This window comes from Mastigoproctus giganteus, chromosome 12, assembly GCF_048544385.1.
Source record: "Mastigoproctus giganteus isolate SK-2022 chromosome 12, ASM4854438v1, whole genome shotgun sequence".
NCBI lineage: Eukaryota > Metazoa > Arthropoda > Arachnida > Uropygi > Thelyphonidae > Mastigoproctus > Mastigoproctus giganteus.
Window position 1 is genome coordinate 84,748,900 of NC_143586.1, and position 24,819 is coordinate 84,773,718.

At 40.3% G+C, this 24,819-nt stretch overlaps 1 protein-coding gene across 1 annotated transcript in view; it reads right to left on the reverse strand.

Annotated features, from left to right (window-relative positions):
• The window catches only part of LOC150077238 (protein cereblon-like), a 191,883-nt gene that overhangs the window by 10,105 nt on the left and 156,959 nt on the right, over positions 1 to 24,819 (reverse strand). The window contains exon 5 of the mRNA XM_090386523.1: positions 16,101 to 16,180. Coding sequence (XP_090242649.1) covers positions 16,101 to 16,180 — 80 coding nt within the window. The remainder of the gene's footprint in view (positions 1 to 16,100; positions 16,181 to 24,819) is intronic.

Sequence of the window (24,819 nt, forward strand, 5' to 3'; positions counted from 1 at the left end):
GATAGGTGGAACAGGACCAGGGTATGTCTGCCAGGAGCAAAGGTTCATGACGTTGTAGAGCGGAAATCACTTTTAAGGGCAAAAAAGGTGATATAGTTGTACACATTGGCACTGATGATAATAAGAGTAAGAGACTGGCGGAATTACTTAACAAGTACAGGTCACTGTTGAAAAAAAGCCGTGAATTAGGGTTGAATTTGAAAGTGTCTGCAATTCTGCCCAGACATGATAGGAGGGAGTATATGATGAGAGCCCTGTTGATCAATTCGGCCCTGGAAACATTGTACAAGGCTCAAGTATTTTTTCAGCTTGATCTGTACTTGTTAACAGGAGAGACTGCTTCTACAGGGATGGGATACACTTATAAAAAAGGGTGCAAGAATGTTTGCTGATGCTATCGAGGCAGTGTTAGGTGGGTCGGAAAATTGCTAGATTCGGGGGATACAAGGACTAATAGATTAACAGTAGCCACTGGCAGAGGTGAAAGTGATTCTTGCACTGTTTCTATTGGAATGAGCAGCAGCTTGGAAAATAAGATGCAGGATATTTCAGAGACTGCAGGGAGTCATTGCGGTACAAGTAAACACATGGGTTTTGTTAGGGTAACTAAGAAAAAGAACAGGTGCATGTATACTTGTGTGTACACTAATGCTAGGAGTTTGGTAAATAAATTTGATGAATTTGAGGTATTGCTCAAAGCATCAAAGGTGGATATTGTTGGGATATCAGAGACGTGGTGTCACAGAGATATAAGTAATGCAGAACTGGAATTTGGGGAGTACAATTTGTACAGGAAGGATAGACAAGACAGGAACGTAGGAGGGGTTATACTATTAGCTAAGAAACACATAAAATCCAAGGAAGTGAAGCCAGTCGACATCGCTGGACAGTGCAGTGTCGAGTTTGGTGTGATATAAGCATTGGGAGATCAAAATTGAGAGTAGGAGTGTACTATAGGCCTAATGACTCTGATGAGTATAATAAGAAACTGTACAGAGAAATCGAGTGGGCCAGTAAATCAGAGAGTCTTATAATGGGGGATTTTAATATTCCGGATATTGATTGGAATTTGTGGGTTGGTAACTCACACACTAGCAGGGCTTTTGTGGATTCATTGGATAACTGTTTTCTAAATCAGCATGTTCGGGTGGCAACTAGAGGGAGCAATACTCTTGATTTGAATATCAGTAGTGATTCTTCATGCATTAAGAATCTGCAGATAAAGGAACCACTAGGTGGCAGTGATCACAGTGTGCTGAAGTGGGATTTACTCAAGGAGGTAACTGCCGTCAGGGGTAAAGGGAAGGGTTATTGCTTTCATAAAGGCGACTACGATGGTCTGAGACAGTATTTAAATTCTATACAGTGGGACCAACTGATGATGTTACCAACAGCAAACGCAAAATGGGAAGCATTCAAAGAATTTATCTTGCAAGCTACTAGGCTTTACATACCAACTAAGAAATATTGTTCAAGGGTTAGGCCTAAATGGATGTCAGATGAACTAATGAGACATATGGCAGAGAAGAAAAATGCATGGGATACATATAAATTAACATGTGACACAGAAGCCTATGATAGATATAAGTTGATCTGTAACCAAGTTACAAAGGAGGTTAGGCAGGCGAAGGCAGATTACGAGAAATCTTTGGCAAGGGATGCAAAGAAAAACAATAAGGAGTTCTTTACTTATGTAAACTCTAGAAGGAAGGGGATGAATCAGATTGGTCCACTTGATATCGATGGTTCAACTGTTCATGATCCTGTTCAGGTAGCTAACAAACTAAATCAATATTTTACTTCTACATTCACACATAAGGAGTTATTCAGGAAGGGGAATGCCATAGATGAAGTAAACACTGGCAGTGAGCTAGATGATCTTGTAATAATTGAGAGTAAAGTGGAGGAGAAATTATTGAAGATAAATACAAGAAAGGCACCTGGGGTGGATGGGATCTATCCAGTTATATTAATGGAGGCAGCAAAGGAAGTAAGCAATCCGTTAGCCATAATTATGAGAGCTTTCTTGGACTCAGGGGAGGTATCCACAGACTGGAGATGTGCAAATTTAACCCCAATTCACAAAGGGGAATCAAAGGCTGACACAAGTAATTATAGACCTGTAAGTTTAACTTCTGTTCCACGAAAATTAATGGAAGCACTGGTTAAAGACGCACTGCAGGATCATCTTTACAAGAATTCAGTTATAGCTCAGACACAGCATGGTTTTGTTAAGGGAAGGTCTTGCCTGACCAATTTGACTGGATACTATGATGTAGTCACAAAAGAATTGGATGCAGGGAATAATTTGATATTATATATTTGGATCTTAAAAAGGCTTTTGATACTGTTCCACATGGAAGACTGCTGCACAAATTGGAGCAGTGTGGCATTGGTGGCAAATTGTTGCTATGGATAAAGGGATGGCTGAGTGGCAGAAGACAGAGTGGTAATTAATGGACACCCTCAGGGTTCAGTGTTGGATCCATTGTTGTTTTCTGTATTTATAAATAATATTGATGATGGTATATCAAGCTTAATGTCCAAGTTTGCAGACAATACAAAGGTTCGCTGGGTTGTTAAGGACGCTACTGACGCTATGCTGCTGCAACAGGATCAGGAAAGGTTGAGCAGATGGGCTGAGAGGTGGCAAATGAAGTTTAATATTGACAAATGTAAGGTGCTACATATGGGAAACAGCAACCCCAGAGCAACGTATCAACTCTGTGGTACTAACACTGGTAGAGAATGAAAAGGACCTTGGGTTAATTGTGCAGGCAGATATGAAATTCTCTGAGCAGTGCAGATGGGCTGCAAGAGTAGTTCATGGTGTCTTATCAATGATACAGGAATTTTTCTAGTAGGGATAGGGAGGTGATTATTCCCTTGTATAAGGCAATGGTCAGGTCGCACCTTAAGTACTGTATACAGGTCTGGAGGCCTCATTTCAAGAAGGATGTAGAGCTGGTGGAACGAGTACAGAGAAGGGCAACAAGGTTAGTGAACGGAACGAAAGGTAGCTCTTACAAAGAAAGGCTTAAGTTTTGCAAATTACAGTTTCTGGAGAGTAGGCACTGGCAAGGTGATCTGATAGAGTTGTACAAAGCCTTGAATGGTTTGAGCATGCTCAAAGCTGATGGGACACTGCCTCTTCCTCAGAATAATCACCTGAGAGGGCATAAATTCAAATTGAGGAACGACAGACGTAGGATAGATGTGCGGAAATTTGCCTTTAGCCAGCAGGTAGTTGGTTGGTGGAACAGACTTCCATCCCTTGTTGTGGAAGTTAGCCTAAACAAATTTAAGGCTCAGCTGGACAGGTATTTTGAACGAACGGAGGGGTGAAGTGGAAGCGTTTTTTTTTTTTTTGGCTGATGCTGCACTTGCTTTCTTGCATCATATGGCTCTACTAATGCTAATGGTTAGGCCACACCTTGAGTACTGTATACAGGTCTGGAGGCCTCATTTTAAGAAGGATGTAGAGCTGTTGGAATGAGTACAGAGAAGGGCAACAAGTTTAGTGAATGAAACAAAGGGTTGCTCTTAAGAAGAAAGGCTTAAATTTTGAAGATTACAGTGTCTGGAGACTAGGCACCTGCGAGGTGATCTGATTGAGGTGTATAAAGCCTTGAATGGTTTGAGCATGCTCAATGATGATGGGATTTTTCCTCTTGCTCAGAATAATCACCTGAGAGGGAATAAATTCAAATTGAGGAAAGACAGCTGTAGGATAGATGTGCTGAAGTTTGCCTTTAGCCAGTGGGTAGTTGATTGGCAGAACAGACTTCCATCTATTGTTGTGGAAGCTGATAGCCTAAATAAATTTAAGGCTGAGGTGGACAAGTATTTGGAAAGAATGGAGGGGTGAAATAGGAGCGTTTTTTTTTTTTTTTTTTTTTTTGGCTGATGTGCATAAGCTTGCTTTCTTGCATTGTATGCCTCTACTAATGCTAACATTTGGAGTGAATGGATGGGTGAAATGGGAAGGTTTTTATTTTTTTGTCTGATGGCATGTTGAGGTATATGATGCAAATAAGCTTGCTTTTTTGCATCATATGCCTCAACTAATGCTAAAGCTATGTCCCCACTTGCAGCAAACACAGTGGAGGGTCTCCTGACAGGTGACCAACTTTCTTATCAATTTCTGGAATTTTATTTTTTTTAATTCTGCTTCAATTTTCACAATGGATTTTAATACTCACAGTATGTAACTATTTATTTTTAAATAAAAAAAACTAACTAAACACTTAAAAAATGCTGCATTTTTTAAACCTTTTATTTAAAAAAAAATTTTAAATTACACCTGTAGCTACCTGCAGAGTGGTTTGGTTTGTTTGGGGATTTATTAAGCGCATCAGCATCTGTGGCAATAGTAGATGAGTAGTAGACATCTTGAGGAAATAGCTGATTTTGAGTAAATGCATTTCATATTCTCATCTTTATTATGCTAAAACAATAACAAATCTTTCAAAAACAACTCATGCAAGATTATAAATAATTATAGAACTGGTGGGAGAATAAAAGCAGGTAGCCTCGAACTATAATGAAATGCCTAATTTGAAACTTCATAGAAGTATCAGCAAATGCATTGACAAAGACCAATCTTTGAGCAAAATACAGCTGTAAAAGGTAGTAATCATGAACAAATGGCAGGTCATCTGACACATTCTTGCACACAATTACTCTGAAAAAGAAAAAAAAAAAAAAAAAAAAAAATCATTAAAATTTACTCCAAACTTTTTTGCAACAGTTTGTCAACATTCAAATGGTTAACTTGAGACTCGTTATTTTGGAGAGTTACCTGTCAGTTGACATGCCACTGCCACTGGGTTAAGGAGAGAAGACTGTTAACTCAACTAACAATTATTCAGCACTAAATTAATTAGTGACAAGTAAGAAAAAAACTCTGGATGAGAGATTATCGGGTTTAAAAATGAAGAATGCATACACAGCCAATGGTACCTAACTGATTACACAGAAAGAAGTTAAGGAGAATTAACTCATATAATTTTGACAAGTTCCTTTAAAGGTAAAGTGGATAACTGTTGGAACACAAAATATAACTTGGAAATGAATAATTTCAGGCATATGTTTATGCAAACTTAGGTGAAGATCCAAATACTATAACAGTACAAAAAACACACAAACACAAACAGGGCTCTATGAATGATTCAGGCAACTAGTTTTGTAAGTGTTACTTCTGCTGGAGGAAAAAATTATAGAAGAGGGTGTTGCATAGGATCAATGCAACAATTAAAGATATTATAAGACTCACAATATTGATTTTTTAAGGGAAGATCCAGCCTGGCTTGACCATACTGATAGGATAACAAAGGAATTGAATGCAATGAATATCTCTGATGATAATTTATGTAGCTTTTATAAAAGCTTTTGATAGTCTCACATGAATCCCTTGTGCATAAACTCAAGCTTGTCACTGGTAGGAACGATTAACTGGTAGATGAAAAAGAATGGTGTAAATCGGAAATTAGTATTAGTAACGGCCGCATGGTGCAAGAAAGCCTATGGCTTATGCTGCACCAGCCACAAAAAAAAAAAAAAAAAATCCGAACAAAACAATGATAAAAACAAAAAATAAATAAGATAAATAACTAAATAATAATAATTAATAATTAAAAAAAAATAATAAAATAAAATAAAAAATAAATAAAAAGGAAATTAAACCTATCATCCTATGCGCTTCCCTTACCCGAAAGTACTATCCAGATGACCTTTGAATTTCCCCAAACTGTCGGCCTCTACCACCCATGAAGGCAACTTATTCCAGTAATTTATAACACGCTGGCTAAAATAAAACTTCCTGCAGTCCAATCTAAACATTTCCCCCCATAACTTGAATTTATGTCCCCTAGTTCTAGCATCATTTATAATCTTGAAAATTTTGTCCTCATTCATTTTACTGATGCCTCTCAGAGCCTTAAACACCTCAATGAAATCTCCTCTAAGGTGTCTAGTTTCCAAACTCTGCAACCCACATATTCGAAGTCTTTCTTCATAAGGACGCCCTTTTGCCGATCTCACCAGGCCAGTTACCCTTCTTTGTAACAAATGGACCAGTGTTATGAAAAACTTGGGGGAATTCAAAGATTAAAAGATTAACTGTAGCAGGAGAGGCGAAAGCGATTCTTGAACCGCTTCTATTGTAATGAGCAGCAGCCTAGAGAGGAATTTTCTGGGGACTTGAGGAGCTGCTGGGAGTCATCATGGAACAACTAAATACATGGGCTATGGGGTAACTAAGAGTAAGAACAGATGCAGGTATACTTGCATGTACACCAATGCTAGAATTATAGTAAATAAATTCGATGAATTTGAAGTGCTGATCAAGGCATCAAAGGCAGATATTGTGGGGATATCAGGCACATTGTGTCACACAGATATAAGCAGTGCAGAATTGGAATTTTGGGAACACAATGTGTACAGAAAGGATAGACAGGGTAGGAAGGGAGGAAGGGTTATGCTGTAGTTAAGAAAGTGTATTCAGCTGACATGGTTGGACAGCGTAATGTTGAAACAGTTTAGTGTGACATAAACACTGGGAAAGGGAAAATGAGAGTAGGAGTGTGTTCTAGGCCTAATTACTCTGATGAGTACAATGAACAATTGTGCAGAGAAATAGAGTGGGCCAGAAAATCAGAATGTCTTGTAATGGGGGATTTTAACTTTGCAGATATTGACTGGAACTTGTGGGTTGGTCACTCCCACGCTAGCAAGACTTTTGTGGATTTATTGGAGGATTGCTTTCTACAGCAATATGTTTGAGGGGCAACCAGAGGGGATATACTCATTAGCATTAGTAGAGGCATATGATGCAAGAAAGCAAGCTTATTCAGCATCAGCCAAAAAAAAAAAAAAAAAAACACCACTCCCATTTCACCCCTCCGTTTGCCCGAAATACCTGTCCAGTTGACCCTTAAATTTGTTTAGGCTATCAACTTCAACAACAAGTGATGGAAGTCGGTTCCACCAACCAACCACCCGCTGGCCAAAGGCAAATTTCCGCACATCTATCCGACATCCGTCCTTCCTCAATTTGAATTTATGCCCTCTGACCTGATTATTCTGAGCAAGATGAAGAATCCCATTGGCATTGAGCATGCTCAAACCATTCAAAGCCTTATACACCTCTATGAGATCACCTCGCCGGTGCCTAGTCTCCAGACTCTGTAATTTGCAAAACTTAAGCCTTTCTTCGTAAGAGCAACCCTTTGTTCCATCCACTAATCTTGTTGCCCTTCTCTGTACCCGTTCCATCAGCTCCACATCCTTCTTGAAATGAGGCCTCCAGATCTGTATACAGTACTCAAGATGTGGCCTAACCATTGCCTTATATAAGGGAATAATCACCTCCTTATCCCTGCTAGAAAAATTCCTGTATATCATTGACAAGACACCATGAGCTACTCTTGCAGCTCGTCTGCACTGCTCAGAGAACTTCATATCTGCCTGCACAATTACCCCCAGGTCCTTTTCATTCTCCACCAATGTCAGTGTAGTACCGCAGAGTTGATACGTTGCTCTGGGGTTACTGTTTCCCATATGTAGTACTTTACATTTGTCAATGTTAAACTTCATTTACCACCTCTCAGCCCATCTGTTCAACCTTTCCAGATCCTGTTGCAGCAGCATAGCGTCAGTGGTCCTTAACAACCCTGCCAACCTTTGTATCATCTGCAAACTTGGACATTAAACTTGATATCCCATCATCAATATCATTCATAAACAACAAAAACAACAACGGACCCAACACTGAACCCTGAGGAACTCCACTAATAACATTAGTCCACGTTGAGCAGTGTCCATTGATTACCACTCTCTGTCTTCTGCCACTCAACCATCCCCTTATCCATAGCAACAATTTGCCACCAATGCCACACTGCTCCAATTTGTGCAGCAGTCTTCCATGTGCAACAGTATCAAAAGTATTTCTAAGATCCAAATATATAATATCAAAGTTATTCCCTGCATCCAGTTCTTTTGTGACTACATCATAGTATCCAATCAAATTGGTCAGGCAAGATCTGCCCTTAACAAAACCATGCTGTGTCTGAGCTATAACTGAATTCTTGTCTAGATGATCCTGCAGTGCTTCTTTAACCAGTGCCTCCATTAATTTACCTGGAATAGAAGTTAAACTAACAGGTCTATAATTACTTGTGTCAGCCTTTGATCCTCCTTTGTGAATTGGGGTTACATTTCCACATCTCCAGTCTATGGGTACCTCCCCTGAGTCCAAAGAAGCTCTCATAATTATGGCTAGGGGTTTGCTTACATCCTTTGCTGCCTCCTTTAATATAACTGGATAGATCCCATCCACCCCAGGTGCCTTTTTTTATGTTTATTTTCAACAATCTCTCCTCCACTTTCCTCTCAGTTATTACAAAATCATCCAGCTCACTGCCAATGTTTACTTTACCTACATCATTCTCCTTCCTGAATAACTCCTCATGCGTGAATGTAGATGCAAAATACTCATTTAGATTGTTAGCCACCTGAGCAGGATCCTCAACTGTTGAACCATCAATATCCAGTGGACCAATCTGATTCATCCCTTTCCTTCTTGAGTTTAAATAGGTAAAGAACTCTTTTCTGTTTTTCTTTGCATCCTTTGCCAAGGATTTTTCGTAGTCTGCCACTGCCTGCCTAATCTCCTTTGTGACTTGGTTACAGACCAACTTATATCTATCATAGGCTTCCATGTCACCCATTAATTTGTATGTATCCCATGCATTTTTCTTCTCTGCCACATGTCTTATTAGTTCATCTGACAACCATTTAGGCCTAAACCTTGAACAATATTTCTTAGTTGGTATGTAAAGCCTGGTAGCCTCCAAGATTAGCTCCTTGAATGCTTCCCATTTTGAGTTTGCTGTTGGTAACATCATCAGTTGGTCCCACTGTATAGAATTTAAATACTGTCTCAGACCATCATAGTCGCCTTTGCGAAAACAAAAACCCTTCCCTTTACCTCTGATGGTAGTTACCTCCTTGAGTAAATCCCACTTCAACACACTGTGATCACTGCCACCCAGCGGTTCATTTATCTGCAGATTCTTAATGCATGAAGAATCACTACTGATAATCAGATCAAGAGTATTGCTCCCTCTTGTTGCCTCACGAACATGCTGATGTAGAAAACAATCATCCAATAAATCCACAAAAGCCTTGCTAGTGTGCGAGTGACCAACCCACAAATTCCAGTCAATATCTGGGAAATTAAAATCCCCCATTATAAGACTCTCTGATTTATTGGCCCACTCTATTTCCCTGTACAATATCTTATTATACTCATCAGAGTCATTAGGCCTATAGCACACTCCTACTCTCAATTTTGATTTCCCTATGCTTATGTCACACCAGACTGACTCGACACTGCCTTGTCCATCGATGTCGACTGGCTTCACTTCCTTGGACTTTATGTGTTTCTTAACTAATAGCATAACCCCTCCTCCCTTCCTGTCCTGTCTATCCTTTCTATACACATTGTATTCCCCAAATTCCAGTTTCGCATTCCTTATATCTGTGTGACACCATGTCTCTGACATCCCAACAATATCTGCCTTTGATGTTTTGAGCAATACCTCAAATTCATTAAATTTATTTACCAAACTCCTAGCATTGGTGTACACGCAAGTATACATGCACCTGTTTCTATTCTTGGCTATCCTAACACAACCCATGTGTTTACTTGTACTGCAATGACTCCCAGCAATCTCTGAAATATCCTGCATCTTGTTTTTCAGGCTTCTGCTCATTTCAATAGAAGCAGTGCAAGAATCACTTCCACCTCTGCCAGTGGCTACTGTTAATCTATTAGTCCTTGTATCCCCCCCCCAACTAGCAGTTTTCCGACCCACCTAACTCTGCCTCGACAGCATCAGCAAAAATTCTTGCACCCTTACTATTTAAGTGTATCCCATCCCTGTAGAAGCAATCTCTCCTGTTAACAAGTACAGTCCAGGCTGAAAAAAATTCTACCCCTTGAGCTTTGCACAATCCCCCCAGGGCTGAATTGATCGACAAGGCTCTCATCATATACTCCCTCCTATCGTGTCTGGGCAGAATTGCAGACACTTTCAAATTCAACCCTAATTCACAGCTTTTTTTCAACAGTGACCTGTACTTGCTACGTAATTCCGCCGGTCTCCTACTCTTAATATCATTGGTGCCAACGTGTACAACTATATCACCTTTGTGCCCTTAAAAGATGATATCTGCACAACGTCATCAACCTTTGCCCCTGGCAGACATACCCTGGTCCTATTCCACATATCCTTTTTACAAAGCATGTTCCCCGTTTCCCTGACAATAGAGTCACCAACAACTACTAGTTCCTGTGGGACCAGTGCATTCTGCCTAGGGGGCTGCCTTTGTGTTGCCTGATGACCAAGTGCAAGCTTTGGCGTTGATGTGGGTGGCTGAGAGCTTGATGGGCCCTCAATTTATTTCCTTCGAGGGCATCCACCCTGTCCTTCAAGCTCTCATAAAGGCCCATAACAACGCTGAGTTGTCGCCTGATTTCCTTGCACTCCTTACATCGTGCACACACAAAGACATTCCCCTTGGCAGTATCATGTCCCATATCCGACTGCTCCGCAAACATCAAGCAAACAGTGCATTTTAAGATCTGATTGATCTGATTATCAGCAGATAAAGATCTGATTATCAGCAGATTATCATTGCAGATAAAGGAATCACTAAGTGACAGTGATCAGATGTGGGATTTACTTAAAGATGTCACTACCATCAAGGGTAAAGGAAAGGGTTTTTGTTTTCGTAAAGGTTACCACAGGTAGTCTCAGGCAGTTTTTGAATTCTATACAACGGGATCAACTAATGATGTTAAAAACAGTGAATTCTAAATGGGAGGCCTTCAGGGAATTAATCTTGGAAGCTACTAGGCTTTTCATACCAACTAAGAAATACTGTTTTAGCATTAGTAGAGGCATATGATGCAAGAACGCAAGCTTATGCAGCATGAGTCAAAAAAAAAAAAAAAAAAAAAAAACCCCTTCCACTTCACCCCTCTGTTCGTTCGAAATACCTGTCCAGCTGAGTCTTAAATTTATTTAGGCTATCAACTTCCACAACAAGGGATGGAGGTCTGTTCCACCAACCAACTACCCGCTGGCTAAAGGCAAATTTCCACACATCTATCCTACATCTGACTTTCCTCAATTTGAATTCATGCCCTCTCAGGTGATTATTCTGAGCAAGAGGCAGTCTCCCATCAGCATTGAGCATGCTCAAACCATTCAAGGCTTTGCACATCTCTATCAGATCACCTCGCCGGTGCCTACTCTCCAGACACTGTAATTTGCAAAATTTAAGCCTTTCTTCATAAGAGCAACCCTTTGTTCCGTTCACTAACTTTGTTGCCCTTCTCTGTACTCGTTCCAGCAGCTCCACATCCTTCTTGAAATGAGGCCTCCAGACCTGTATACAGTTCTCAAGGTGTGGCCTGACCATTGCCTTATACAAGGGAATAATCACCTCCCTATCCCTGCTAGAAAAATTCCTGTATATCATTGATAAGACACCATGAGCTACTCTTGCAGCTCGTCTGCACTGCTCAGAGAACTTCATTTCTGCCTGCACAATTACCCCCAGGTCCTTTTCATTTTCTACCACTGTCAGTGTAGTACCACACAGTTGATATGTTGCTGTGGGGTTGCTGTTTCCCATATGTAGTACTTTACATTTGTGAATGTTAAACTTCATTTGCCACCTCTCAGCCCACCTGCTCAACCTTTCCAGATCCTGTTGCAGCAGCATAGCATCGGTAGTGTCCTTAACAACCCTACCAACCTTTGTATTGTCTGAAAACTTGGACATTAAGCTTGATACACCATCATCAATATCATTTATAAATACAGAAAACAACAATGGACCCAACACTGAACCCTGAGGGACTCTGCTAAAAACATTAGTCCACGATGAGCAGTGCCCATTAATTACCACTCTCTGTCTTCTGCCACTCAACCATCCCTTTATCCATAGCAACAATTTGCCACCAATGCCACACTGCTCCAATTTGTGCAGCAGTCTTCCATGTGCAACAGTATCAAAAGCCTTTCTAAGATACAAATATATGATATCAAAGTATTCCCTGCATGCAGTTACTTTATGACCACATCATAGTATCCAATAAAATTAGTCAGGCAAGACTTCCCCTTAACAAAACCATGCTGTGTCCGAGCTATAACTGAAGTCTTGTCTTGATGATCCTGCAGTGCGTCTTTAACCAGTGCCTCCATTAAGTTCCCTGGAATAGAAATTAAACTAACAAGTCTATAATTACTTGTGTCACCCTTTGTGAATTGGGGTCACATTTGCACATCTCCAGTTCATGGGTACCTCCCCCGAGTCCAGAGAAGCTCTCATAATTATGGCTAAGGGTTTGCTTACTTCCTCTGCTGCCTGCTTTAATATAACTGGATAGATCCCATCCATCCTAGGTGCCTTTATCTTCAAGAATTTCTCCTCCACTTTCCTCTCAGTTATTTCAAAATCATCTAGCTGTCCAATGGCTGCATTTAGCTAAGGACTGCTGGAATTACAGCTAATTCTGTTTAATTTAGCACCTGTCCTTTTTTCTTCCTCTGTTATACATGATCTGAAATGGTCACACAATAAGAGCTAATTTTTTTAGCCCATCTGGATGTTTTGACCGCACTGTCTCTAGCCAAGACTAAAAATAAAGTCATCACTGTGTGTACTTATTATACCACTGGACAAAAAGACAGGAAATTTTAGACAACGTTTGCCAGGTATAGTCTGGAAAATATGGTACTCATTTTTATTCTTTCCACATTGTTTTCCAAACCTACTGATACAAGCTGTATATAGATACGCATCACATGGCTTGTATGTGTGTAAAATTTAAGAACCCACAAATTGAGTTTAAGAAGAAAATGTTTTAGGAAAATATTTAGTAGAATATTTGTTAATTATGATGTATATTTCATTATATCCACTCAATCAATAAATACTGTACCCTGTTTCCTTTCATCAACAGATAACAAAAAATTATAGTAGATACCCAGTTATATACAGGGTGTCTCAAAAATATTGGTACAAATGTTTAGAGGAGGTAGGTAACATCTAAAGGAACGTGAATCGCATAGGAAGACATAACAGAAAACGTGACCATAAGTCGGTGGATGGTGCTGTTCATCAGTTCGCAAGAGAGAAAATTTCTGGTTTACTCATTTAAGCAGTAGTTGCCGCACAAAGAGCATGCATCGATATACGAACTGTGAGCTGGCAGACATGCACCTAATGTATGGATTAATAGAGGGCAATGGACGAGCCACTCAACGAATTTATGGAGAACGCTTCCCAGACAGACATGTACCACCATTTGTTTGCGTGTGTGCATCAAAATTTGTGCGATTATGAGTCATTTAGAGGTAACAGGAGTAGTGCGGGCAGACCATGTTCAACATGAACTCCCGCCATGGAAGAAAGTGTGTTGAATGCCATCCAGAATAATCCTATTACCAGCACATGCGCCATTGCCTCTGCCTTAGGAGTGTCTCGTTGCAGTGTACAGTGTGTCTGGCATGACGATTCCTTACATCCCTTTCATCTCCAAAGGGTTCAGTTACTGCTCCCCCAAGATCATCCTGCAGGTGTGGCTTTTGCACAGTGGTTTCTCCAAGAAAGTGTTCAAGACTTGAATTTTTCCAACCTATGTTTTGTTCACGGATGAGGCTTATTTCACTCGGGAAGGCTTATTCAATCAGCACAATGTTCATGTGTGGGCTCACGACAACCCACACGGTGTGCGCCCCCATGCGGCACAATATCGCTTCGCAATAAATGTGTGGGCAGGTATGGTCGGTGACTGCTTAATCGGCCCATACCTGTTACCATCCCGGATCTTTCTCGAACAAGTTCTACCAGGGTTACTTGACGATGTTCCAGCAAATGTGAGACGCAACACTTGGTTTCAACGTGATGGGGGCACCTGCCCATTATGGAAGGTGTGTTCGTGACCATTTGAACAGGCGTTTTGGGCATCGATGGTTTGGTCGTTGCCTGGCCCCCATGCTCACCTGATTTATCGAGCCTTGATTTCTTTCTGTGGGGGGCCCTCAAATCTATCATGTATGAATCGCCTGTGGAGATGGAAATGGATCTCGTGGAGAGATTCATCTGCGCTGCTGTTATTGTCAAAGAAACTCCAGGGGGGTTCGACCATGTCCGCCAATCCATGCTGCGTCGGTGTCACGCATGCATCGCATCTCATGGTGGAACCTTCGAGCATCTGTTGTAACATCATGAAATGCATCCATCTCATACTCCATTGTTAATATTATGTCAAATAAATGTTTGCCACTAATTACTGTCTTGTGTCATTTCTGCTTCTTGTGCCTCTGCTACTACTTTCCCGTGACGTTTTCGGTTATGGGTTCCTATGCGATTCACATTCCTTTAGATGTCACCTACCTCCCCTAAACGTTTGTACCAATATTTTTTAGACACCCTGTATATACACGCATATACACCAATGAGCCAAAACATCATGACCACCTACCTAATATGATGTTGGTCCTCCACATGCAGTCAAAACAACTCATACCCGGCGAGGCATGTGTGACGCTACAAGATTTCTAAATATGTCTTGTGGTATCTGGTACCAACACGTAACCAGCAGATACTTTAACTCCTGTAAGGTCCATGGTTGAGATGCTGCAGATCACAGTTGCTGTTCCAACACAAACCACAGATGCTTGATGGGATTTATGTCTGGGGAATTTGGAGGCCAGGTCAATACCTGCAAGTCTTCCCCATGCTCCGCAAACCAGTCTCGAACAATCTGGGCAGTGTGGCATGGTGCATTATCCTGCTGAAAGACAGCACCCACCAGAGGGGAAGACCGTTGCCATGAAAGGGTGTACCTGGTCAGCAGTGATGTTTAGGTGAGTGGTAGACATCAGAGTGCCCAGCACATGGATGATAGGACCCAGAGTATCCCAGCAGAATATCGCCCAAAGCATGATGCCGCTGTCACCGGCTTGTTTTCATCCCACGGTGCACCATGTGCCATCACTTCCCCAGATAAACGATGCACACGTACCCGGTCGTCCACATGGTGCAACAGAAATCGTGATTCTTCGGACCACACGACCTTCTTCCAATCAAGGTCCAGTTTCGATGCTCGTGGGCCCATTGTAAGCACTGTTGCCAGTGAACCATGGTTAGCATGGGCACTTGGAGCGGCCTGCAGCTATGCAGCCCAATTTTAACAGGGTTCGATGTACTGTGTGTTGTGACACATTACTCCCATCACCAGCATACCAATTACCCGCAAGTTGTGCCATAGTTGCCCTTCTGTTTCCACGTGCCATCCGGGAGAGCCTTCGCTGACCTCGGGCACTGATGAGCTGTGGTTGTCCAACGGCTCGCTGGTGGTTTGTCGGTTCCCCTCCTTGAACCACTTTCGGTAGGTACTAACCAAGGCTGACCGTGAGCATCCCACCAGCCGTGCCATTTCGGATATGCTCTGACCCAGTTGTCTGACCGTTACAATTTGGCCATTGTGAAACTTGCTTAAGTCCGCTGCCTTTCCTATGTGAAGAACAAGAGTAACACTGATTAACGGAGCTCGATATCAGGTGTTTTTTGTACCATGTCACAACCTGCGCACGTGCGGCAGTTCACCTGCAGTTGCTTCGATTTGCATAACGACTTGATTAAGTATTAAATGAAAACCCAGTGTCCAAGTGGATCATATCTATCTGGGATATTGCTTATTCAATTTTAAAGACTGTTTCCATGAGATTAACAATTGCTGATATATTATACAGCTTGCAAAGTTTCTGTGGAGAATGCAAATAATACAAAGAGTGATAGGAAAGGAAATCAGTAGTAAGAAATGACTACTGAAATTACACTAATTTATGTTTTAGATACCTAACAGAATTAAAATTTTCCTTTATTCATTTCTTGCATAATCATTAAACAGATGTGGTCTATCATGTCTTACAACTGATATGATTAGGAAAATAAAATAGAGTATTTCATCTTCAAAAAAGGTGAATATATTGATAATTATTTATCTTAATACTTACAGCTCTGATGAATCAGTTTATCAAGAATTAATCCTATAAAAACTGGAGATTCCTGAGATATATTTTGGTCTCTGAATAACCTTGAGAATGAAAAAAAAAAAAAAAAAAAATAAATAAATATTTACACAATAAGATTACAATATTCATTATTTATGTTTTATAAATAAAAAAGGAAAAATAAGAAAGTAGCATTATTTATTTGATTATGATGGTTATATACTGATATTGCCTACAAACTGTACAAGTTTTATTTTTTATCATAAAAATTACTCTAATAGGAAAAAAAAAAAAAAAAAACAACAGTCAATAACAGCTAATTGTAAAAGAACACTCTTTTTCAGAACATCTTTACTTAGGAGAATAAGTTAGCCTTGCTGGAAAAAAAACATACTCAAATATAGCCTCCTCTTTGCAAAATGACAAGTCGAAGTTGAATAATGAATTGAAAAGTACTGCTTGCAAAATTTCTGTGACGAGTGCAAATACCTCTTGTTGTATTACTGCTTTCAGATTATCAATTCTGAGAAGGTTAGTTTTGATCACTTGGTCTTTGAGATATCCTCCAAGGACGGGGCAACAGAGACAAACAAGTGAAACCTGCAATGTGAACATCAAAAAATCAGAACTTGCTCTGTTTCCAAATGCTTCCTTTAAAACAATCCAACACAATACATCTTGCATGAGGCTTTGTACCATAGTGCTGGAACTGGATTCCAGTGATATTGATTCCATAACACAAAGAAAGGAATAAAGTCATTCCACAAAACATTGAGGTAAATTTCAAAGTGACTACCTTCAATGAACACAAATCCAAAGGTACCAATACTGGAAACAGTTGGATCCAGACGAAATCCTCCTAGGACAAAACCCCTCAATTAAAGCACAAAGTAGGACAAACCCCACCCCCTCAGTTAAAACATGACAGAAGCACCCATTTTTTTCTGTTTTCAGACTTTTAATTTAAATTTTATAAGTACTGTGTCTACTGTACATAACTATACATATTTAGGTGTACAGTACTTCATGTGTAATTAATCTTAAAATCTTAATCTTAAAGGAACAATAAAGAAGGTTCTAAACTGTGTGCAGAAGGTTACTTATACAACCAAGAAAAGCTCAAACCATACACGAATACACTGGGAATGTTCTCAGAGGAATGCACTTTCTTGTGCAAAGGTTGTGCTCATACAGATTTCAAGGTGAAGCAACTACCTTCTGTGACTGAACACAGCCACAACCCAGGTCCTAACAAGGTTAAAGCAGCTAAAGCAAAGAACACCATAAAGATAGCTGCTTCGACCAACAGGGTCAGACCTGTGCATATTGTTGCAGATATATGTCAACAACCATTAGCATTAGTAGAGGCATATGATGCAAAAAAGCAAGCTTATGCAGCATCAGCCAAAAAAAAAACACTTCCATTTCACCCCTCTGTTTGTTTGAAATACCTGTCCAGCTGAGCCTTAAATTTATTTAGGCTATCAACTTCCACAACAAAGGATGGAAGTCTGTTCCACCAATCAACTACCCGCTGGCTAAAGGTAAACTTCTGCACATCTATCTTACATCTGTCTTTCCTCAATTTGAATTTATGCCCTCTCAGGTGATTATTCTGAGCAAGAGGAAGAATCCAATCAGCATTGAGCATGCTCAAACCATTCAAGGCTTTGTACACCTCGATCAGATCACCTCACAGGTGCCTAGTCTCCAGACACTGTAATTTGCAAAATTTAAGCCTTTCTTCGTAATTTCAACCCTTTATTCCATTCTACATCCTTCTTAAAATGAGGCCTCCAGACCTGTATACAGTACTCAAGGTGTGGCCTAACCATTGCCTTATACAAGGGGATAATCACCTCCTTATCCCTGCTAGAAAAATTCCTGTATATCATTGACAAGACACTATGAGCTACTCTTGCAGACCGTCTGCACTGCTCAGAAAACTTCATATCTGCCTGCTTGAAGTTTGTGTGCCATTGGTCAACTTGACTTTTTGAAAAATGTTTGACATCTACAGAAGGGAGCATTACCAAAGGACCCAACATCTCTACAAGAATTGGAGTATATCAATATATCAGTAGTGAATATATCAGTACTGAGTATATCAGTAGTGAATGGAAAACTACAGGGGCTCCAGAATACCAAAATTTTCTTATTTATGACAATGGACCTGAGTCAACAGAGAGAGAGACAACCAAGAACTTCAACATTTGGCCCGCAGTATCACGTGGTTTATGGATGGGACTTCTGCAACAGCTACAAGACTCTTCCAGCAACTATACATCATCTGAGATTCTCTTGGGCTATGTGCTGTAATGTGTGTGTACGCCTTTCTGTCTGCAAAGCATCAATCAACCTATGGAGGACTCCTTTGGGCAATCTTGGATAAATGCAATCATCTGGGATCAATCCAGATCCCACCACTGTGATGATTGATGTTGAATGTGCAATGATCAATATTATTTCTACAGTCCTGAGACCACGTGTCATCTCGTGGCTGTTTCTACCATCTGACCATGGAGAAATGTGCAGTACATGGAGAAATGTGCAAAGTTTAGCTGTTAACCCCATGATGGAGAAGGATTATCTGATGGAGAATATACCTGATTTTTTTTTTTGGTAGTTGTTGGCGCATCGATTTCTGTGGCCATATTGCACCTCCCAAGGTTTTTGCAGTACTTTGATCCAAGCCCGAGGCGGGAATCGAACCCGCGACCTTTGGGTTGCCGGGCAGGTACTTTAATATACCTGATGTTGAAGGACTGGAAAGCCTAATGGACTATTTCAGTAGCACCTAAGTGCTACTGAAATTTCGGCACTTGTCGGATCCAGCTCTTCCTGACGGAATACTTCCTCCAGTACGCATGAGAACAATTCTTCTCCTGTTTCTGCCACAGTTATGGAATGCCCATCAGACAACCACAGATGAGGAGGATCATACCAACAACCTATGCGAGAGTTGGAATCTTGCTTTCCATTGGCTAGTGGGTCATGACCACCAGCTGTAAGGCCATTGAAAGTATTAGAAAGGATTAGGCTCTTGTATCAATAGCCGTAATTAAGGATTCTCGTGGTGAGCCTCCAAGAAAATGAGTCAAACATGCCACAAAGGAGTATCAACAGCGTTTGAAGAACCTATGTCTAGACGTGTTCTTTAAGTGTTCATTCTTAAAGAACTACAAATAATAAGAATAAAAATGATGGTTTAAAAATTTCATATTATTATTTGTCCCAGGGGGTTTTGTCCTACACCTGGAAACAGCATACCACACTTTAATTCAGGCAGAAACAAAGCATTACAATAATGATAGAAAATTCTTTAAAAAGTCTAATTACGAGCATTTTGTTCATTGATATTACTTCTAAATGAAATGAACTTTGTTAGGACCCTACACTGGATTAAAAGAGTGTAGCTCATTTTCAAGCATACTGAAAATATTAAATGCTTGCATTTCCCAATATTTTTTAAAAGTTAGAATATAAGAATATGCTGAAAAGTCAAAATAGAAGTTTTTCTCACTGTACAGTGCAATTTTGTGTTTTTGGAAAAATAAACTTTTTTTTTTTAACTCATCAATCATCAAGGTTTGCATGGCTTCATTTACTCCATTACTCACAAGCATTGACGCGTGTACAACATGCCTTTTCAGTTGATCGAGAAGGCAATCTGTTTCTAAAAACCAGACAGTACGTTTGTGCAAGGCATCTTTGTATAAATTTAGCTCTCTGTCCTTTAACTGCAGAATTCTGAATTTTATAGTACCCTTTTACAATGGAAACTTTCTGCTGTGCATTCTAGGTACAGTCAGTCCTCGTATAGCACGACAGTTGTGTTCCTAGAAACTCTTGTGCAATGCAAAATCGTGCAATATAAATAACAGGCACTATGGGACAAATAGGGTTAGGTGGCGATCACCCATGATTGAACACACATTTGTAACCAAAACATTACCAAACACAATAAACACTATATGAGAGCTTGAAGGACAGGGTGGATGCCCTCGAAGGATTACAAGTGTGGGGCCCATCAAGCTCTCAGCTGCCCACACCAATGCCAGAGCTTATACTTGGTCATCGTGCAACACAGCGGCAACCCCCAAGGCAGAATGCGCTGGTCCCAAAGGAACTAATAGTTGTTGGTGACTCTATTGTCAGGGAAACGGGAAACATGCTTTGTAAAAAGGATAGGTGGAACAGGACCAGGGTATGTCTGCCAGGGGCAAAGGTTGATGACGTTGTAGAGCGGATATCATCTTTTAAGGGCACAAAAGGTGATATAGTTGTACACGTTGGCACTAATGATATTAAGAGTAGGAGACCGGCAGAATTACTTAACAAGTACAGGTCACTGATGAAAAAAAGCCGTGAATTGGGGTTGAATTTGAAAGTGTCTGCAATTCTGCCCAGAAACGATAGGAGGGAGTATATGATGAGAGCCCTGTCGATCAATTCGGCCCTGGAAAGATTGTGCAGGGCTCAAGGGGTAGAATTTTTTTCAGCCTGGTCTGTACTTGTTAACAGGAGAGACTGCTTCTACAGGGAAGGGATACACTTAAATAGAAAGGGTGCAAGAATGTTTGCTGATGCTATCGAGGCAGTGTTAGGTGGGTCGGAAAACTGCTAGATTGGGGGGATACAAGGACTAATAGATTAACAGTAGCCACTGGCAGAGGAGAAAGTGATTCTTGCACTGCTTCTACTGGAATGAGCAGCAGCCTGGAAAATAAGATGCAGGATATTACAGAGACTGCTGGGAATCATGGGGGGTACAAGTAAACACATGGGTTGTGTTAGGGTGGCTAAGAGGAAGAGCAGGTGCATGTATACTTGCGTGTACACCAATGCTAGGAGTTTAGTAAATAAATTTGTTGAATTTGAGTTATTGCTCAAAAGATCAAAGGCAGATATTGTTGGGATTTCAGAGACGTGGTGTCACACAGATACAAGGAATGCAGAACTGGAATTTGGGGAGTTCAATGTCTACAGAAAGGATAGACAGGATAGGAAGGGAGAAGGGGTTATGCTATTAGTTAAGAAACACATAAAATCCAAGGAAGTGAAGCCAGTCGACATCACTGGACAGTGCAGTGTCGAGTCAGTTTGGTGTGACATAAGCATTGGGAGATCAAAATTGAGAGTAGGAGTGTGCTATAGGCTTAATGACTCTGATGAGTATAATAAGAAACTGTACAGAGAAATAGAGTGGGCCAGTAAATCAGAGAGTCTTATAATGGGGGATTTTAATTTCCCAGATATTGACTGGAATTTGGGGGCTGGTCACTCACACACTAGCAAGGCTTTTGTGGATTTATTGGATGATTGTTTTGTACATCAGCATGGTCGGGAAGCAACTAGAGGGAGTAATACTCTTGATTTGATTATCAGTAGTGATTCTTCATGCATTAAGAATCTGCAGATAAATGAACCACTAGGTGGCAGTGATCACAGTGTTCTGAAGTGGGAGTTACTCAAAGAGGTAACTACCATTAGGGGTAAAGGGAAGGGGTATTGCTTTCGTAAAGGCGACTACGATGGACTGAGACAGTATTTAAATTCTATACAGTGGGATCAACTGATGATGTTACCAACAGCAAATTCAAAATGGGAAGCATTCAAAGAACTTATCTTGCAAGCTACTAGGCTTTACATACCAACTAAGAAATATTGTTCAAGGTTTAGGCCTAAATGGATGTCAGATGAACTAATGAGGCATATGGCAGAGAAGAAAAATGCATGGGATACATACAAATTAACACGTGACACAGAAGCCTACGATAGATACAAGTTGATCTGTAACCAAGTTACAAAGGAGGTTAGGCAGGCAAAGGCAGATTACGAGAGATCCTTGGCAAGGGATGCGAAGAAAAACAGCAAAGAGTTCTTTACTTATGTAAACTCTAGAAGAAGGGGATGAATCAGATTGGTCCACTTGATATCGATGGGTCAACTGTTGATGACCCTGCTCAGGTAGCTAACAAACTAAATGTATATTTTGCATCGCCATTCACATATGAGGAGTTATTCAGCGAGGGGAATGCCAGAGGTGTATTCAACTCTAGCAGTAAGCTAGAGAATCTTGTAATAACTGAGAGTAAAGTGGAGGAGAAATTGTTGAAGATAAACACAAGAAAGGCACCTGGGGTGGATGGGATCTATCCAGTTATATTAAAGGAGGCAGCAAAGGAAGTAAGCAAACCCTTAGCCATAATTATGAGAGCTTCCTTGGATTCGGTGGAGGTACCCATGGACTGGAGATGTGCAAATGTGACCCCAATTCACAAGGGAGGATCAAAGGTTGACGCAAGTAATTATAGACCTGTGAGTTTAACTTCTGTTCCCGGAAAAGTAATGGAGGCACTGGTTAAAGAAGCACTGCAGAATCATCTAGACAAGACTTCAGTTATAGCTCGGACACAGCATGGTTTTGTTAAGGGGAAGTCTTGCTTGACCAATTTGATTGGATACTATGATGCAGTCACAAAAGAGCTGGATGCGGGGAATAACTTTGATATTATATACAGTCGGTCCTCGTATAACACGTGTTTACATTACATGAATTCGATCATACACAATTTATAAATAGGACTTGTTTAATCCACCACTAGAAAACCTCTTCAGAAATAAACCTAGCATAGTAAAGCCAGCTGGTCTTCGTCTCCTTGAACTGATGGAAGTTTGGAATCTTTCCGTTCATTCCGTACAACAGGTAGCAACCTGCTGTCAACCACCATGGGCTTTTCTTCCTCTGGTGACTTGTGACACTTATCTCTGCCAATGGGGAAAAGACATTTTACAAGCATCTAATATCATACAACTTCTTGCAGTTCACACTCAAAGATATAGTGATTTTTCCCCAATTTAAACAGATGGCTCTAAATCAAATTCAAACGTTGGAGCAGCTGCAGTGTTTCCGAATACCGTTATTTCAGTATCCCTTCCATCTGAATTCAGTATCTTTTCAGCTGAAATATATGCAATTAAACTGGCCTTACAAAATCTCTGTGCTGATCGATCTTTAAAATCAGTTATTTACACCGATTCGCTTAGTTCAATCATGGCTTTATGTAATTTCTCAGATAAAGTTCACCCTGTTATAGAAGAAATACGAACATATTACTAAAAATTGAAGAACGCCATCAACAGGTCATCTTCTGTTGGATTCCAGCACATTCTGGTATTTTGGGCAATGAACTGGCTGATAAAGCCGCAAAAAATCCAACTAGCTTAGACTTAACTAATATCCCTGTTCCGCCATCAGACTTTGCAGTAGCTATTCAAGCTGCATGCTTGTCAGAATGGACAACAATCTGGCACTCTCAAACAAATAATAAATTCTTTCAATTTAAACACGATCCAAAAAATTGGTGCTCCAGTATCCGTACATCAAGACGAGAAGAAGTAGTCCTATCAAGGGCAAGAATAGGTCATACCCATCTAACCCATCTTTATTTACTTAGCGGAGATGATCCACCACAGTGTCCACATTGCTATATAAATTTGACTGTTAAACACATACTCATTGACTGCCCCTACTATAGACAAGACAGAGCATCAACCCTGCTATCACTGGTAAATCTTAATAAACCAATAACTTTAGAGAATCTCATTGGTGACAAGGCAAATATTTTCGAATTTTTCAACTTTCTGAAGCAGATTGGACATTTTAATCTTTTCTAATTTTATAAAAATTTCTTGATTTCCCTATATAAAAATTGAATAGGCGCATTATAGCCACAGTAGCTTATGCGCCATTAAACGCCCATAACAACAACAACAAATTATAAATAGGGGAACGTTATCTTATATAACACGAACCGAATTCGCTTATGCACGATTCGCCTGTGTTTACAAGAAATGGCAGTCGAACGCGGAATCACCCCAACCAAACGCAACACGATAGGAATGAAGAAGATTCTGAAAATGTATTTATGTGTTTTATATCAGTGAAGGGGAAACACATTTCACCATAATAACGTAAAAACCAACACAATTCCAGCTATCGGTATGCAATTAGATGGAGTTTACTACCAGTTTATAACAGATTCCACTAGCAGAAACGAAACTGGAAATTGTTTTTATTGTTTTATGGTAGTAACCCCGAGAAATGTGCTTTAGTAAAATGTGGGGTGTTAATAGTGTATCTCGGCCTTTACGGTGTTGTTTATTCAGTTGCTATACGCACGCAGCTTTGTTTATGTGTATTAAGCGTGCCTCCTCGTTTTGTAATTGCGCTTTATTCAATAAAAATTAGTAAAATACTTAAAAGGTGTGAAAAGGAAGCGTCCTGGCGAAGACACTACAGATTCAGAGAGAGAAAAAAGCGATATCGATAAACAGAGGCGGACTGAGTCAAAAATTCTTACCCGGGAAAATTTATAGTGACCTCATACTATGGTTTATGGCCAAAATCACACCGGCCTCCAGCCCACAGGGATTTCCCGGGTAAAGCTTATGGCCAGTCCGCCTATGTTGATAGAGAAAAAAATATGAAATTGTGAAACGCTTTGAGCGAAATGAAAGACCATGTGATATTGCCGTGCTGCAGACCTAAATGAGGCAACGCCGAGAATTGCAAAGAATGCGGAGAAAATAAAAACAACTTTCATAGCGGGAACAACTCAAAGTGTAATTAAAATCCATTGGATTAAGACACAAGAATTGGAAGAGATGGAACGCCTGTCATCTGTTTGGATAGAAAATCAAACAAAAAACAAGTTTG